The sequence below is a fragment of the Carcharhinus amblyrhynchos genome, chromosome 12 (genome assembly GCF_965287045.1).
Source record: "Carcharhinus amblyrhynchos chromosome 12, sCarAmb.v2.hapA, whole genome shotgun sequence".
NCBI classification, from domain to species: domain Eukaryota; kingdom Metazoa; phylum Chordata; class Chondrichthyes; order Carcharhiniformes; family Carcharhinidae; genus Carcharhinus; species Carcharhinus amblyrhynchos.
In genome coordinates this window covers 75,450,273-75,465,536 of record NC_137335.1, presented here as the reverse complement: position 1 = coordinate 75,465,536, position 15,264 = coordinate 75,450,273, and the positions used below count along the sequence as shown (strand labels likewise).

Sequence of the window (15,264 nt, the reverse complement as noted above, 5' to 3'; positions counted from 1 at the left end):
GACATTTAATGTTGATCAGCCAGTATTTCCAGTTGCTTATTGCATGGCTCAGGTTTTACATGGGGTTTTTCAATATTGTGAAATGTACTATAAACATGCTTTTGCCAAGATCTCTGTGTAAATGAAAGTAAATCATATTGTTCTACTCTACTTGCAGCAGGAATGGTTTAGAATTATGCTGAGAATGTCTGAAACACAGACTAGAGATGAATGTTTTTATTACAATTCAAATACACTTATCCAATGTTGTGTGAATGAGCAAGAGCCCGTCTTTTGCATGCATGAAAGTAGCACTTAGAACTTTTTGTATATGCTTTTACGCAGAAAATCGCCTTTGTTGAACTGGCCCATTGTAATGCTACAAACCTCGCCCTGTCTCCTCACAGTCCCCCATTGTACATTCCAGACAGCATGTTTCTCATGAATTATAGGCAGCATTAGAAATGTGCCATATAAGGAATTATATTTGCAAATCATTACCCCTATAAATCAACTTTCTCACTTATGAACAATATTAGTGTAGTTTTTGAGGTCAATTGTAGCATCTCCAGCATTGCTCTGACATTTATGGCTCACTACCGCAATATTCAGTGCGTTTATCCATTATGGGAGCCTGTGGGGGGAAAAAAAATGAAATAGAAGAACAATGATGTTTATCAGGCTCCTTCAGGGTAATTGTGAATATACGTAAATAAGAAATTGTAGTGGAACTTGAAGAGGGATAAATTGCATTGAATCCAGAATTCCCCCTCCTTAACAGCACTGTAGGTGTACCTATACATGATGTGGAGATGCCGGCGTTGGACTGGGGTAAACACAGTACGAAGGCGTTTGACAAGGTACCTCAAGAGGTTATTGCAGAAGGTCAGGGGACATGGAGTTGGGGCTAGGGTGTTAGCATGGATAGAGGATTGGTTGTCAAATAGGAGGCAGAGAGTGGAGGTCAATGGGTGCTATTCGGATTGGCGGATGGTGACTAGTGGAGTGCCCCAGGGGTCGGTGCTGGGGCCTCAGCTATTTACCATTTATATAGATGATCTGGAGGAGGGAACCGAGTGTAGGGTGTCGAAATTTGCTGATGACACCAAGATTGGAACGGCAAATTGTGCGGAGGGTGTGGAGAGTCTACAGAAGGATCTAGATAGGCTGGGCGAATGGGCCAGGAAATGGCTAATGGAATTTAATGTTGGCAAGTGCGAGGTGGTCCACTTTGGTAGGAATAATGGTAGGAAGGATTATTACTTACGGGGCGAAAAACTGCAGCAGGCGATGGTGCAGAGGGACCTTGGGGTCCTTGTGCATGAGTTGTAAAAACCCAGCTTGCAGGTGCAGCAGGTGGTCAGGAAGGCGAATGGGATGCTGGCCTTCATAGTGAGGGGGATTGAATATAAAAGTAGGGAGGTCTTGCTGCGGCTGTATAGGGCATTGGTGAGGCCGCAGCTGGAGTACTGTGTGCAGTTTTGGGCGCTGTACTTACGCAAGGATATTTTGGCCTTGGAGGGAGTGCAGAGGAGGTTTACTAGGCTGATACCGGAGTTGAGGGGGTTGAGCTATGAGGAGAGGCTGAATAAACTAGGCTTGTACTCGTTAGAGTTTAGAAGAATGAGGGGAGATCTCATTGAGACGTATAAGATGATGAATGGGATGGATAGGATAGAGGTGGAGAGACTCTTCCCGCTCAAAGGATAGTAGGACTAGGGGGCACAGCGTCAAGATAAAGGGGGGGCGGTTTAGAACAGAGTTGAGGAGGAACTATTTCACTCAAAGGGTGGTGAATCTCTGGAATTCTCTGCCCGTTGAAGTGGTGGAGGCTGCCTCGCTAAATATTTTTAAGACGCGGGTTGATGGGTTTTTGATAAGCGAGGGGATTAAAGGTTATGGGGAGAGGGTGGGAATGTGGAACTGAGCCAAGACAGATCAGCCATGATCTTATTGAATGGCGGGGCAGGCTCGAAGGGCTGGATGGCCTACTCCTGCTCCTATTTCTTATGTTCTTAAGTCTGTCAACACCAGGTTAAAGTCCAGCCAATTTATTTGATGGTAAATTCACAAGCTTTTGGGGTTTGCCCCTTTGTCAGGTGAATGGAGAACTCTCCATTCACCTGACGAAGGGGCAAACCGTTAAAGCTTGTGAGTTTACTATCAAATAAATTGGTTGGACTTTAACCTGGTGTTGTGAGACCTCATACTGGGTGTACCTATTACCTCAGGGACTGCAGCAGTTCAAGATGCAGCTCACCACCACTTTCTGAAAGGCAGCTAGGGATAGGTAACAAATGCAGGCTTATCCAACAATACCTATAGATGAAAGAAAAATCAAGCCCTGCTTATGAAAACTGCTGACTGAGATAATCTAAGGCATTGCTCATGTTTCAGTATGTGAATTAACATTTCTGATAGTGTTCGCACTTATTTGAGAAATCTCATAGCTTTTGTACACTGCTATTCCAATTTTGAAATATATTGAGTCATTAAACAATTTAGCATCCAATCTTAAAAATCTCCAGTTCCTTACAGTATGACTATTTAAGATGTTTTTGGTGTTGTGGTTTAAATTGTTCTTGTTGATCCATGACAGTTTTTGTCACTGTCAGCAGTCCTTATCAGCAGTTCAGCTTTTATTCTTCACCACCTTGATAATATGATTTTAATGTTGAAAGTGCTAGAATTTAATATTCAACATTTCCATTGCAGCAAGCATCAGAGAATTTTAAATGCCCTTAGGGTCTAGTTAATCTTAGTAAAGAAAGCAGTATGTGGACATCTTTCTCCTATTTGTAACATTTAACATTTTATTACAGATATATAATATATGTGTAATAATCTGATACCTCTGTAATTATTTTGTTGTGTTTGTGGAACATTTCTTTACTACTTATTATTTGCTTCCTTGGGTAACACTTTATTTTTCAAACTTGCCCAACATGAATGGATATACACCTTACAATGGAAGTCCTCCAAAAAAGGTATTGCAGTTGGGCCTCCATTCTCTGGCTCCTAACCGACCTGACTGTGACTTATGGTCTTGTCCTTGTCAATCCTAAACTGATCTCCTGATGTCCCTGTCACTTGAATCAATGGTCACCCACCCTTTAATATACTTGGCTTTCACTAGACTTAACTTTTGGCATGCCTTCCCATTGCTTCCCTGGAAATAAGGCTGCAGATTATTGTCCCTGTGTCACCTATGGCTCTGTAGCAGCCTTAAATCAGAACACGTGCTGCAGAGATGTGAGCTCGCAATTTGTATATGTATGAACATACAAATTAGGACAAGGAGTAGGGCCGCTTTGCTTTTTGAGCCTGCTCCGCCATTTAATAACAGCATGGCAATCTGATTGTAACCTCCACCCGACATTCCTCCCTACTTCCAATAGCCTTATGAAAAAGACTCTACTTCCTCTGCCTTTTGAGGAAGTAGAGTTCCAAAGATGACCCTCTGAAAGAGATTTTTTAAAATCCAATTCAATCAAATCAAGTCCAATTCAGAGTCTCAACAAATTTGAGACATTCCCGATCTAAGCTGACAAGACAGGGCTCTCATCCTGTCTTGGGCTTGATCTTTGTGATCCAAGCTGATTGGAGTAGGCAGGCATTGCACCTCCTCCAAGGCTTGTTCTCATTTGCATCTTAGCCAAAAGATCGAGATGCCGTTTTTAAAAATTGCTTCAAATGAAACTAAAATGTAACCTAATTATTTTTCCTCATTTGTCTTAAATGAGAAGTCCCTTATTTTTAAACAGTGGCCCCTTGTTCTAGATTCTCCCACAAGAGGAAACATCCTCTCCATATTTACCTTGTCAAGACCCCTTGGAATTTTATGTTTTAATCAAATTGCTTTGTACTCTTCTAAACTCCAGGGAATACAAGAGTAGCCTCTCAAATTTTAGTTCCTCAGACACCTGTTCATTCCTGACGTTAATCTAGTAAATCTTCTCTGAACTGCTCCTAACATATTTGCAACTTTCCTTTAAAATAAGGAGACCAGTACTGTACTCAGTACCCCAGATATGGTCCTACCAATGCCTGTACAACTGAAGCATAACCTCCTTACTTTTGTAATAAATTCTCTTCACATTAAACGATAACATTTTATTGGCTTTTCCAAATTTTTGCTGTACCTGCATATTAGCCGTTCCTGGTTTATGCACTAGGACACCCAGATCCTCCTAAATATCAGACCTCTGCAATCTCTCAGCATTTAGATAAAAAGTTTATCTTTTATATTATTCCTGTCAAAATAGAACATTTTACATTTCCCAAAATTATACTCCATTTGCCAGATCTTTGTCCACTCTCACTTAACTTATCTATGTCCCTTTGTAGTCTCCTTATGTCCTCTTCACAATTTACTTTTCTACCTGTGGTGTCAGCAAATTTCGCAGCCATACCTTTAGTTCCATTGTTCAAGTAATTTATATAAATTATAAAAAGTTGAAGTACCCGTACTGATCCCTTTGGCACATCATTCATTAAATCCTACCAACCAAGAAAAGACCCATTTTTGCCAGCTCTATTTTCTGTTAGTTAGCCAGTCTTCCTTCCATGCCAGTATGTTACTGAGGCAGAGAGTGGGGGTTAATGGGTGCTATTCGGATTGGCGATTGGTGACTAGTGGAATGCCCCAGGAGTTGGTGCTGGGGCCTCAGCTATTTACCATTTATATAGATGATCTGGAGGAGGGAACCGAGTGTATGGTGTTGAAATTTGCTGATGATACCAAGGTTGGTGGAACGGCAAATTGCGCGGAGGGTGCGGAGAGTCTGCAGAAGGATCTAGATAGGCTGGGCGAATGGGCCAGGAACTGGCAAATGGAATTTAATGTTGGCAAGTGCGAGGTGGTCCACTTTGGTAGAATAATGGTAGGAAGGACTATTACTTACGTGGCGAAAAACTGCAGCAGGCAACGGTGCAGAGGGACCTTGGGGTCCTTGTGCATGAGTCGCAAAAACCCAGCCTGCAGGTGCAGCAGGTGGTCAGGAAGGCGAATGAGATGCTGGTCTTCACAGTGAGGGGGATTGAATATAAAAGTAGGGAGGTCTTGCTGCAGCTGTATAGGGCATTGGTGAGGCTGCAGCTGGAGTACTGTGTGCAGTTTTGGTTGCTGTACTTACGCAAGGATATTTTGGCCTTGGAGGGAGTGCAGAGGAGGTTTACTAGGCTGATACCGGAGTTGAGGGGGTTGAGCTATGAGGAGAGGCTGAATAAACTAGGCTTGTACTCATTAGATTTAGAAGAATGAGGGGAGATCTCATTGAGACGTATAAGATGATGAATGGGATGGATAGGATAGAGGTGGGGAGACTCTTCCCGCTCAGAAAGGATAGTAGGACTCGGGGGCATAGCCTCAAGATAAAGGGGGGGTGGTTTAGAACGGAGTTGAGGAGGAACTTCTTCACTCAAAGGGTGGTGAATCTCTGGGATTCTGTGCCCGTTGAGGTGGTGGAGGCTGCCTCGCTAAATATTTTTAAGACGCGGGTTGATGGGTTTTTGATAAGTGAGGGGATTAAGGGTTATGGGGAGAGGGTGGGAATGTGGAAGTGATCCACGACAGATCAGCCATGATCTTATTGAATGGCGGGGCAGGCTCGAAGGGCTGGATGGCCTACTCCTGCTCCTATTTCTTATGTTCCTACACCATTGTTATGTTCGTTTTCAGGAGACTCCTCTATCCTTGATACAAAGGCAAACGCCAACCATTGTCAGAATCAAAGTTCTTTATTTGTCCTACATATGTAGGCTGGCTAACCTTAGCTACTTAACTTCCACTCAGTGCTGGAAGTCAGTTAGCAAAAAATGCCGGGAGTAACAAGGCCCTTTTATACAGTTTTACTATTGCTTCAGGTAGATGTGATTTCAAATGAGATTTAAGCACACATCATCTGATTCAATCAAAAACGTCTAGACTTAAGCATACATCACCCGATTCAATCAAAAACGAATAGTTACAGGAATTGCTGCATAGCAAAGAACATTCTATTCAAATATGTATTTATTAGTAACAACCCCCACCCATCAGAACATAATGCATCTTAAAGACATTATGCTTATCTGTTAGCGCAAAAGAGAACGCTGTCATGTACTTAGCTAAACTTGCACCCCAGCCATGCCCAGCAAGCTGGTCTGTGATTATCTTGTTTTGTAGGTTTGCTCCCATGAGCTGTTTCTCTGCCATTCTTGCAAGTCCAATAATTCACCTTGCCCTCTACAGTGGACATTAACTCTTTAATATCGCACCATGAGCTTTTATTTTTCACAGTAACCTTTGATGTGGCACCTTATCAAATGCCTTCTGGAAATCTAAACACAGTACATCAACTGATTTCCTTTCATCCACAGCACATGTACTGCTTTAAAGAATTGTCATTTAGGCTGTCATTTCAGTGCAATACACAAGGAATGTTGCAGTGTCGGAGGTGTGAACAACAAAGGTAAAGTTTATTTATTAGTCACAAGTAGGCTTACATTCACACTGCAAGGAAGTTACTATGAAAATTTAACCAAGCTCCAGGCTGCCACTTCAAACAAATGTAAAACATATTATGGGGTCTGCTGCCTACTCTGCCTGAGATCAGTGAGGGGGAAGGGGGACCCCAATTGGTCTGGGTGGTGGAGAGGATGGGAGCGATGCGTATTCTACCTTTTTTTTTCTACGTATGTGCAGTTGGAAGTGCCGGTTGGAACTGCAGGATTTCAGGCGGGTTATCCACAGAGTTGTGCAGCGTGATTCAGATTCACTGATATTTTTTCAGGCAGAGTGCATATGGGGGGGCCTGAGAACAGGTCTCAAGTCCATTTCAAGTTTGCCCATCACTTAGAATCAAAATGATAAAATAGGGTCCAAAGTATGGCAAAGCCATGAGCTTACCAAATAAGCACGGGAGGGCATTGATTTAGCTTTTCAAAACACATGAAATCAGGATTCCAGATAAATGTTTGAAATTCTGTTGCTGTGCTAGATTTGGAATAGCTGGATCACTCTCTGCTGCAAGGCTCCAGCTCTGCCCCATTCACATCTTTCTCAATCTGCAGGTATAAAATCCGACTTTAAACAATGTGAATCTCTACCACAACACCCATCACCTCCCATTAGAAAGGAGAGCAGAAACTGATGGAGAAAGAAGTAGAGGAGCATTGTTGCTTAAAAATGAAGACAAGAAAAGACCGGTACAAAAGTGGAAGTGATGGTCAATAAGAAAGTAATAAAAATAGAAAACAACCAAAAGTGAAACCACATTCTCCAGTGTTCAATTCCAGTGATTTTGCAGACACCAGTTTTGGTTAAGGATGGCACAATGGTTAGCACTGTGGCTTCACAACTCCAGGGACCCAGGTCCAATTTTGGCCTTGGTGACTGTGTGGAATTTGCATGTTCTCCTTGTGTCTGCGTAGGTTTCCTCTGGGTGGTCTGGTTTCCTCCCCCAGCCCAAATATGTGCAGATTAGTGGACTGGCCATGCTAAATTGCCCCAAGATGTATTGATTTAGATGGATTAGCCATGGTAAATGTTTGTGGTTATAGTGATTCCGTGGGGGAGCAGGCATGGATAAGATACTCTGTCGGAAAGTCAGTGCAGACTCGATGGATTGTGTGGCCTCTCCTGCACTGCAGGGATTCTATGATTCTGTGAATTTTAATATTGAAATTGGATTACAAATTTGGCATTTCAATTGAAGAATGCAAATTTACAATGAAAATGATTGTCAATCAAAAAGTCACGCATTTGGAAAAAAAGTTGTTGAATTGCAACTTTCTTTGTGTTTCAAATTCTTTTTCTTCATGTAATACCAAGCCTAAAACTCCTTTATAAATGAGTAAAGGCTTAAAAGGAAATAGTAAGAAAGTTGAATGGGAAAATATATCAGATGTTAAGTGATGATAGAGAAAAGAACAAAAATTAGAACAGTAGGAAAACATGGAAGAGGAGGTCTGGATCACCAGTAGGTTCCTGAGGCTCGTCAGTGTGAAGGGATAGTTTGGCTGGCCACATTGAATGGAGGGCTGAAGTCCTTGGGGATGATTAAAGCCTTCAAGGTGACCAAGGTGGAGTCTTAAGCTGTAATGTTGAGTTTGCTTCCATTTAGCACAAAACTTGGTAAAGGAGTTGAAGTCAGTGCTAGAAACAGCTTTCCAGTGGCTTGTTAAACAGCTGATTGCTTCTTAAAGATGTTTTCAAGCACTCATTAAAGAAGCTTTGATGCCAGCATTTCAACTCATTTGTGCTTGTTAGACATAGATTATTTATCTATGACTTACTGTTCACAATTTGATTATTTTGAGAGTGCTATCATTCACTACCCTGCATAAATTGTTCAGTTGCTGCATGCAACTGGGATAATGCTAATTGTAGTATTGCTACAAATTCTGGTTGGAATAAAGATTTATACTCTAGAAACCGGTTGTCACTTTGAGCACTCCAGTGAATGCTTAGAAGTATGATACTATGTTGACATACAGTAAGTACTCGTGAGACAATGAATTATTGTGTTACATTAATTGTTTTTTCTGCCTGTAGGTGATTTGCTTGTGCTAATCTTTGGTTCTGTTTTCAGCATTACAATGTCCACTTTGAACTGCTTTTGTTACACTGTAATTCCTTTATCAACATTTTACTATCCAGACAACATTATGAGCTTTTGATCAAATGGTTTTCTTCCTTCATCCCTTTTTCATACAACATTCCTGAGTGGAGAAGGCTTTGTAAGGAAAGCTGTGCCAAGGTTGCGCAGATGTTTTTTTGTGGAAAATTATGTTGTTTTGCCTTGTCTCTCTTACTACAGCACCTGACCAAATGAGCAGTGTGACTGCAGGTCCAGGTTATGCTGCTGCTCAGTGCCTGTTTGAGACAGTTGTACGAATACGGTAGAAAGTGCAAAGGGAGTGTTAAAGTTTAAATTTAACATTAGGTGCACTCTCAGCATAGATGTTTACTTGTATATCATCATGTTTGAGACATTGTTGCATTGGTTTTGTCTTCATATTGTTTGCTTAAGGCAAAATTGAATTTCTGCCAGATTGTAAACAGTCACTTACCTCATTGACATTCTGTTGATGCATCTGTTTTCTCTCCAGGATTTGGAATGCACTGACCGATAACTATGGTAATGTAATGGCTGTGGACTGGAAGACATCCCACACTCGTGCTTTGCACCTGCCAACACTGAACCTGTCAGAAAAGACAGTGAGTGATTCACCGTTACTGCCTTGGACATCACTGAATTTGCAGATTTTGGTTTCTGCTTTAAAAAAAACAGCTTATCAGTTGTGTAAAACTGTCTGGCACTGTGATCGTTATGGGTTACTCTATATGATTTATAAATAATAGAACTGTACTTCTAAGCCTAATCTTTTGGGAATCAGTGATTAAAGGACCACAAAAACAGTTTGCTGCTGTAAAAAGATGTAAATTTGTGATCCTTTTTATATTGGTCTTTTCATTCAGAATTTGTTAGCTATGTGGCCTTCAATCTACTTTGCAGCAGACCTGTAATGAGACAAAACAGTGTAAACTCTTCCAGAATTCAAATGAAAAGACCACAAATATAAAAACAGCATTATAACCTTGTTCAGGCATTGCACATGGTATAGCCAAACCAATTTCTGTTTGCAGTTTTGGTCTCCATGTTTAAGGAAGGATATACTTGCATTGGACTATAGCATAAGTTCACTAAATTGTTTGCTTGGATGAGAGTTTATCTTGAGATGAAGGGCTGAGTAGATTGAGCCTATATTTAAAAGAATGAGAGCTTCTGAGGGGATGTAATAGGATAGGTGTTGAGAGATTGATTCCGCTGGTCAAGGAATCTAAAACTTGGGGGTAGAGTCTTTGGACTGAGGTGAGGAGAAATTACTTCACTGAAAGGATTGTTAATCCAGAGGGTTGTGTTTCTCCATCATTGAATACATTTAAGGCTGGGACAGATTTTCATTCTGTCAGGAAATCAAGGGATTTGGGGAGCGAGTGAGAAAGTGGAGTTGAGATCAGCTCAGATGAATAGGGTATATTACAATTGACTTCTGATGTAGGATCATTTTTTTGGCTTAACATTGTAGCTGAATATGAATCTGTTCTCACATGACATCTAAACATGTACCTCCTAAAAGATAGCTTCAAGTGTGTTCAGGCCAATTTATATGGTAAAGGCAGTGTCAGCAATCCTAGCACCAAACAGATCAGGCAAAAGTAAGACAAAGAGCAAAGGAAGTCCAGATTAAACTGCATTTATTTCAATGCAAGAGGCATGAAGGGCAAGGCAGATGAACTCGGCATGGATGGGTACTTGGGACTGGGTTATTATAGCAATTACTGAAACATGGCTAAGGGAGGGACAGGACTGGCAGCTCAATGTTCCAGGGTACAGATGCTATAGGAATAATAGAACAAGAGGTAAGAGAGGAGGGGGAGTTGCACTTTTGATTAGGGAAAGCATCACAGCTGTACTGAGGGGGGATATATCTGAGAGTTCAGCCACTGAGTCTATATGGGTAGAACTGAGAAATAAGAAGGGGGAAATCACTTTGATAGGGTTGTACTATAGGCCCCCAAATAGTTGGAGGGAAATTGAGGAGCAAATATGTAAGGAGATTACAGATAGCTCTAAGAAAAATAAGGCGGTAATAATTGGAGATATTAACTTTCCCAACATTGACTGGGACTGCCATAATATTGGAGAGTTGGATGGAGAGAAATTTGTTGAATATATTCAGGAAGAATTTCTCATTCAGTATGTGGATGGCCCGACTAGAGAGGGGGCAAAATTTGACCCCCTCTTGGGAAATAAGGAAGAGCAGGTGACAGAAGTGTTAGTGAGGGATCACTTTGGGACCAGCGACCATAATTCTGAGTTTTAAGATCGCTATGGAGAATGATAGGTCTAGCCCAAAATTTAAAATTCTAAATTAGGGCAAGGCCAATTTTGATGATATGAGGCAGGAACTTTCAACAGTTAATTGGGGGAATCTGTGGGAAGGTAAGTGGTATGCTTTCAAAAGTGTGTTAACCATTGTTCAGGGTAAACACATTCCTCTTAGAGTGAAGGGCAAGACTGGTAGAAGTAGGGACCCCTGGATGACTCAGGATATTGACACCCTGGTCAAGAAGAAAGAGGAGGCACATGACATGCATAGGCAGTTGTGATCAAGTGAATCCCTTGAAGAGTGTATGGGGTTTAGGAGTAGAGTTAAGAGAGTAATCAGGAGGGCACGATATTGTTTTGGCAGATAAGGCAAAGGAGAATCCAATGAGCTTCTACAAATACATAAAGGGCAAAAGAGTAACAAGGAAGAGAGTAGGGCCTCTTAAGAATCAACAAGGTCATCTATGTGCAGATCCACAAGAGGTGGGTGAGATCCTAAATTAATATTTCTCATCAGTATTTACTACTGAGAAAAGCATGGATGTTGGGGAATTTGGGGAAATAAATAGTGATGTCTTAAGGAATGTACATATTACAGAGAAGGAGATGCTGAAAGTCTTAAAGCGCATCAAGGTTGATAAATCTGTGGGACCTGATGAAGTGTATTCCAGGACTTTGTGGGAGACTAGGGCAGAAATTGCATGTCACCTAGCTGAGATATTTGAATCATCGATACTCGTGGGTGAGGTGCCTGAAGATTGGATAGTGGCAAATGTTGTGCCTTTGTTTAGAAAGGGATGCAGGGAAAAGCCTGGGAACTACAGGGCAATGAGCCTCACATCTGTGGTGGGTAAATTATTGGAAGGTATTTTGAAAAACAGGATCTACAGAATTTAGAGACGCAAGTACTGATTAGGGACAGTCAGCATGGCTTTGTGAGCGGAAAATCAAGTCTCTCAAATTTGATTGAGTTTTTTGAAGGGGTAACCAAGAAGGTAGATGAGGGCAGTGCAGTTGTTGTTGTCTACATGGACTTTAGCAAGGCCTTTGACAAGGTAGTATATGGTAGGTGGTTGTATAAAGTTAAATCTCATGGGATGGAGGGTGACGTATCTAAACGGATACAAAAGTGGCTTCTGTCGGTTGTAGAGAGTTGTTTTTCAAACTGGAGGCCTGTGACCAGCGGTGTGCCTCAAGGATCAGTGCTGGGTCCACTGTTATTTGTCATTTATATTCATGATTTGGCTGAGAATATAGGAGGCATGGTTAGTAAGTTTGTGGATGACACTAAGATTGGTGACCTAGTGGACAGTGAAGAAAGTTATCCCCAATTGCCATGGGATCTTGATCATTTGGGCCAGTGGGCTGACGAATGGCTGATGGAGTTTAATTTAAACAAATGTGGGGTGATGCATTTTGGTAGATTGAACCAGGGCAGGACTTACTCAGTTAATGGTAGGGCGTTGGGGAGAGTTACAGAACAGACACCTAGGGGTACATGTTCATAGCTCCTTGAAAGTGGAGTCACAGGTGGACAGAGTGGTAAAGAAGGCTTTCGGCATGCTTGGTTTCATCGGTCCAGCATTGAATATAGGCGTACTATAGGCCCCCTATAGTCGTCTTGAAGTTGTACAAGACATTGGTAAGGCCACACTTGGACTATAGTGTGCCATTCTGGTCACTGTATTATAGAATGGATATTATTAAACTAGAAAGAGTGCAGAAAAGATTCACTGGGATGCTACCAAGACTTGATGGATTGAGTTATAAGGAGAGGCTGGATAGACTGGAACGTTTTTCCTCTGGAGCTTAGGATGCTGAGGGGTGATCTTATAGAGGTCTAAAAAATAGTGAGGGGCACAGATCAGCTAGATAGTCAATATCTTTTCCCAAAGGTAGGGGAGTCTAAAACTAGAGGGCATAGGTTTAAGGTGAGAGAGTTACAGAAGTGTCCAGAGGGGCAATTTTTTCACACAGAGGGTGGTGAGTGTCTGGAACAAGCTGCCAGAGGTGGTAGTAGAGGTGGGTGTAATTTTATCTTTTAAAAAGCATTTAGATAGTTACATGGGTATGATGGATATAGGGGGATATGGACCAAATGCTGGCAATTGGGATTAGCTTAGAGATCTTCACAAAAAAAAGGGCAGCATGGACAAGTTGGGCAGAAGGGCCTGTTTCCATGCTGTAAACCTCTATGACTCTGACCCTTACTTGATGAAACAAGCTATCTGATTTTACTATAAAAGTGCAAAATTCTGTTCAAAAAGGTGAAATTCAGAAGTGGCATTAAATCTAGAAGTGTCATTCTCATCATACTTCTGGTCTGATGTGATGCACACAGCCACTTTCCTTTTTGGTACTAAGGGAATTTCATTATTGCTGTGCCCTAATACATCATTGATGCAGAACCTACCTTCACTCACATGAGTCACAGGCAGGGAGCAAAGTTCATTGGATAGAAACTATTGAAGATACTTCGTTAAGACAGCTGTAAGCATTTATTATTTATTTGTTCCTTCAGAAATTGTTCTGGTAATTAAACTTGGCTTTTTCTGATCGTGAACACTGAGTTTTGACTCCAAGCAAGCATTTGCTCATAGCTGATTTCACCCAATTGCAGAAAAATGTAAGAAGCAAAAATCAGAAGACTACCAATGAATTTCATTAATTGAGACACATGTCTAAAAGTGAGCATCTTCACTGTTGAACCAGTGAATTGTGTTGACGTCTAAATAATTCCAGATTTAGTTTGGCCAACAAATGCACAGAATTTCACTTATGGCAATACACCTATCAAAAATGTATGCAAATTGAAATGATCAGTATTTACTCAAATCCAAAAATGTAATACCCAATACTGCAGCTATAACTAAGCCCTATTGTCCCAAAGTGTTGGAATGATGTCCTTTTGATGCAGCTGGTAATAATTGGTATTATTTGGCAACAATTAGGGGAATCTCTATTTTAATTGCCATGTTATATTAGTAGTTAGACTATTTCCCTGAATTGATTCAGGTTTCATATTTGTAGGGGAACAAATGCGATTAAGAACTATTCTGGTTTAAAAATAAAATGCAAATTGCAATCTTTTGGCCATCCGTATAATCCTCTGTTCCCATATATGTATGTTACCTCGTCTAATTAAATAAATGGTTGCTGCAAATTGTGCGGAGGGTGTGGAGAGTCTGCAGAAGGATCTAGATAGGCTGGGCGAATGGGCCAGGAAATGGCAAATGGAATTTAATGTTGGCAAGTGTGAGGTGGTCCACTTTGGTAGGAATAATGGTAGGAAGGACTATTACTTACGTGGCGAAAAACTGCAGCAGGCGACGGTGCAGAGGCACCTTGGGGTCCTTGTGCATGAGTCGCAAAAACCCAGCTTGCAGGTGCAGCAGGTGGTCAGGAAGGCGAATGGGATGCTGGCCTTCATAGCGAGGGGGATTGAATATAAAAGTAGGGAGGTCTTGCTGCAGCTGTATAGGGCATTGGTGAGGCCGCAGCTGGAGTACTGTGTGCAGTTTTGGGCGCCGCACCTGCGCAAAGATATTTTGGCCTTGGAGGGAGTGCAGAGGAGGTTTACTAGGCTGATACCGGAGTTGAGGGGGTTGAGCTATGAGGAGAGGCTGAATAAACTAGGCTTGTACTCATTAGAGTTTAGAAGAATGAGGGGAGATCTCATTGAGACGTATAAGATGATGAATGGGATGGATAGGATAGAGGTGGAGAGACTCTTCCCGCTCAAAAAAGACAGTAGGACTAGGGGGCACAGCGTCAAGATAAAGGGGGGGCGGTTTAGAACGGAGTTGAGGAGGAACTTCTTCACTCAAAGGGTGGTGAATCTCTGGAATTCTCTGCCCGTTGAAGTGGTGGAGGCTGCCTCGCTAAATATTTTTAAGACGCGGGTTGATAGGTTTTTGATAAGAGAGGGGATTAAGGGTTATGGGGAGAGGGCGGGAAAGTGGAACTGATCCACGACAGATCAGCCATGATCTTATTGAATGGCGGGGCAGGCTCGAAGGGCTAGATGGCCTACTTCTGCTCCTATTTCTTATGTTCTTATGTTCTAATCTCTCAGTACTTGCTCGTCGAGTTAGAGGATATTCTAATCCTAATGGGTAGGAGCCAACTGCGGCTCCACTTCCCTGACCATTGTCTGACTTAGTCCTTGACAGCATTAGGATATGGGGAGTGGGTAAGAAAGCGGAGTTGAAGTCCAGAATTAGGACCATACAGTTAAAGATTAACCTGCCAAAGGCAGATTCAGGATCAACCAAGATCATTTACAGCTGATGGTGTGAAGCCAGGTCCAGATATGACACTGGCTATACGACGGATGTCCATTCGTGAGGACAAGCATGCTTTGCAGCGCTTCCTTAGTATGACTAATTATCTTCCTATGTTCATTCCT

The 15,264-nt window shown here is 41.8% G+C and overlaps 1 protein-coding gene across 3 annotated transcripts in view; it reads left to right on the top strand.

Annotated features, from left to right (window-relative positions):
• LOC145351109 (fasciculation and elongation protein zeta-2-like) overlaps positions 1–15,264 on the top strand; it is a 128,638-nt gene that overhangs the window by 59,946 nt on the left and 53,428 nt on the right. For all 3 annotated transcript variants that reach the window (XM_080200738.1, XM_080200737.1, XM_080200739.1), the window contains exon 2: positions 9,073–9,181. In XM_080200738.1, the coding sequence (XP_080056864.1) occupies positions 9,073–9,181 (109 nt within the window). The remainder of the gene's footprint in view (positions 1–9,072; positions 9,182–15,264) is intronic.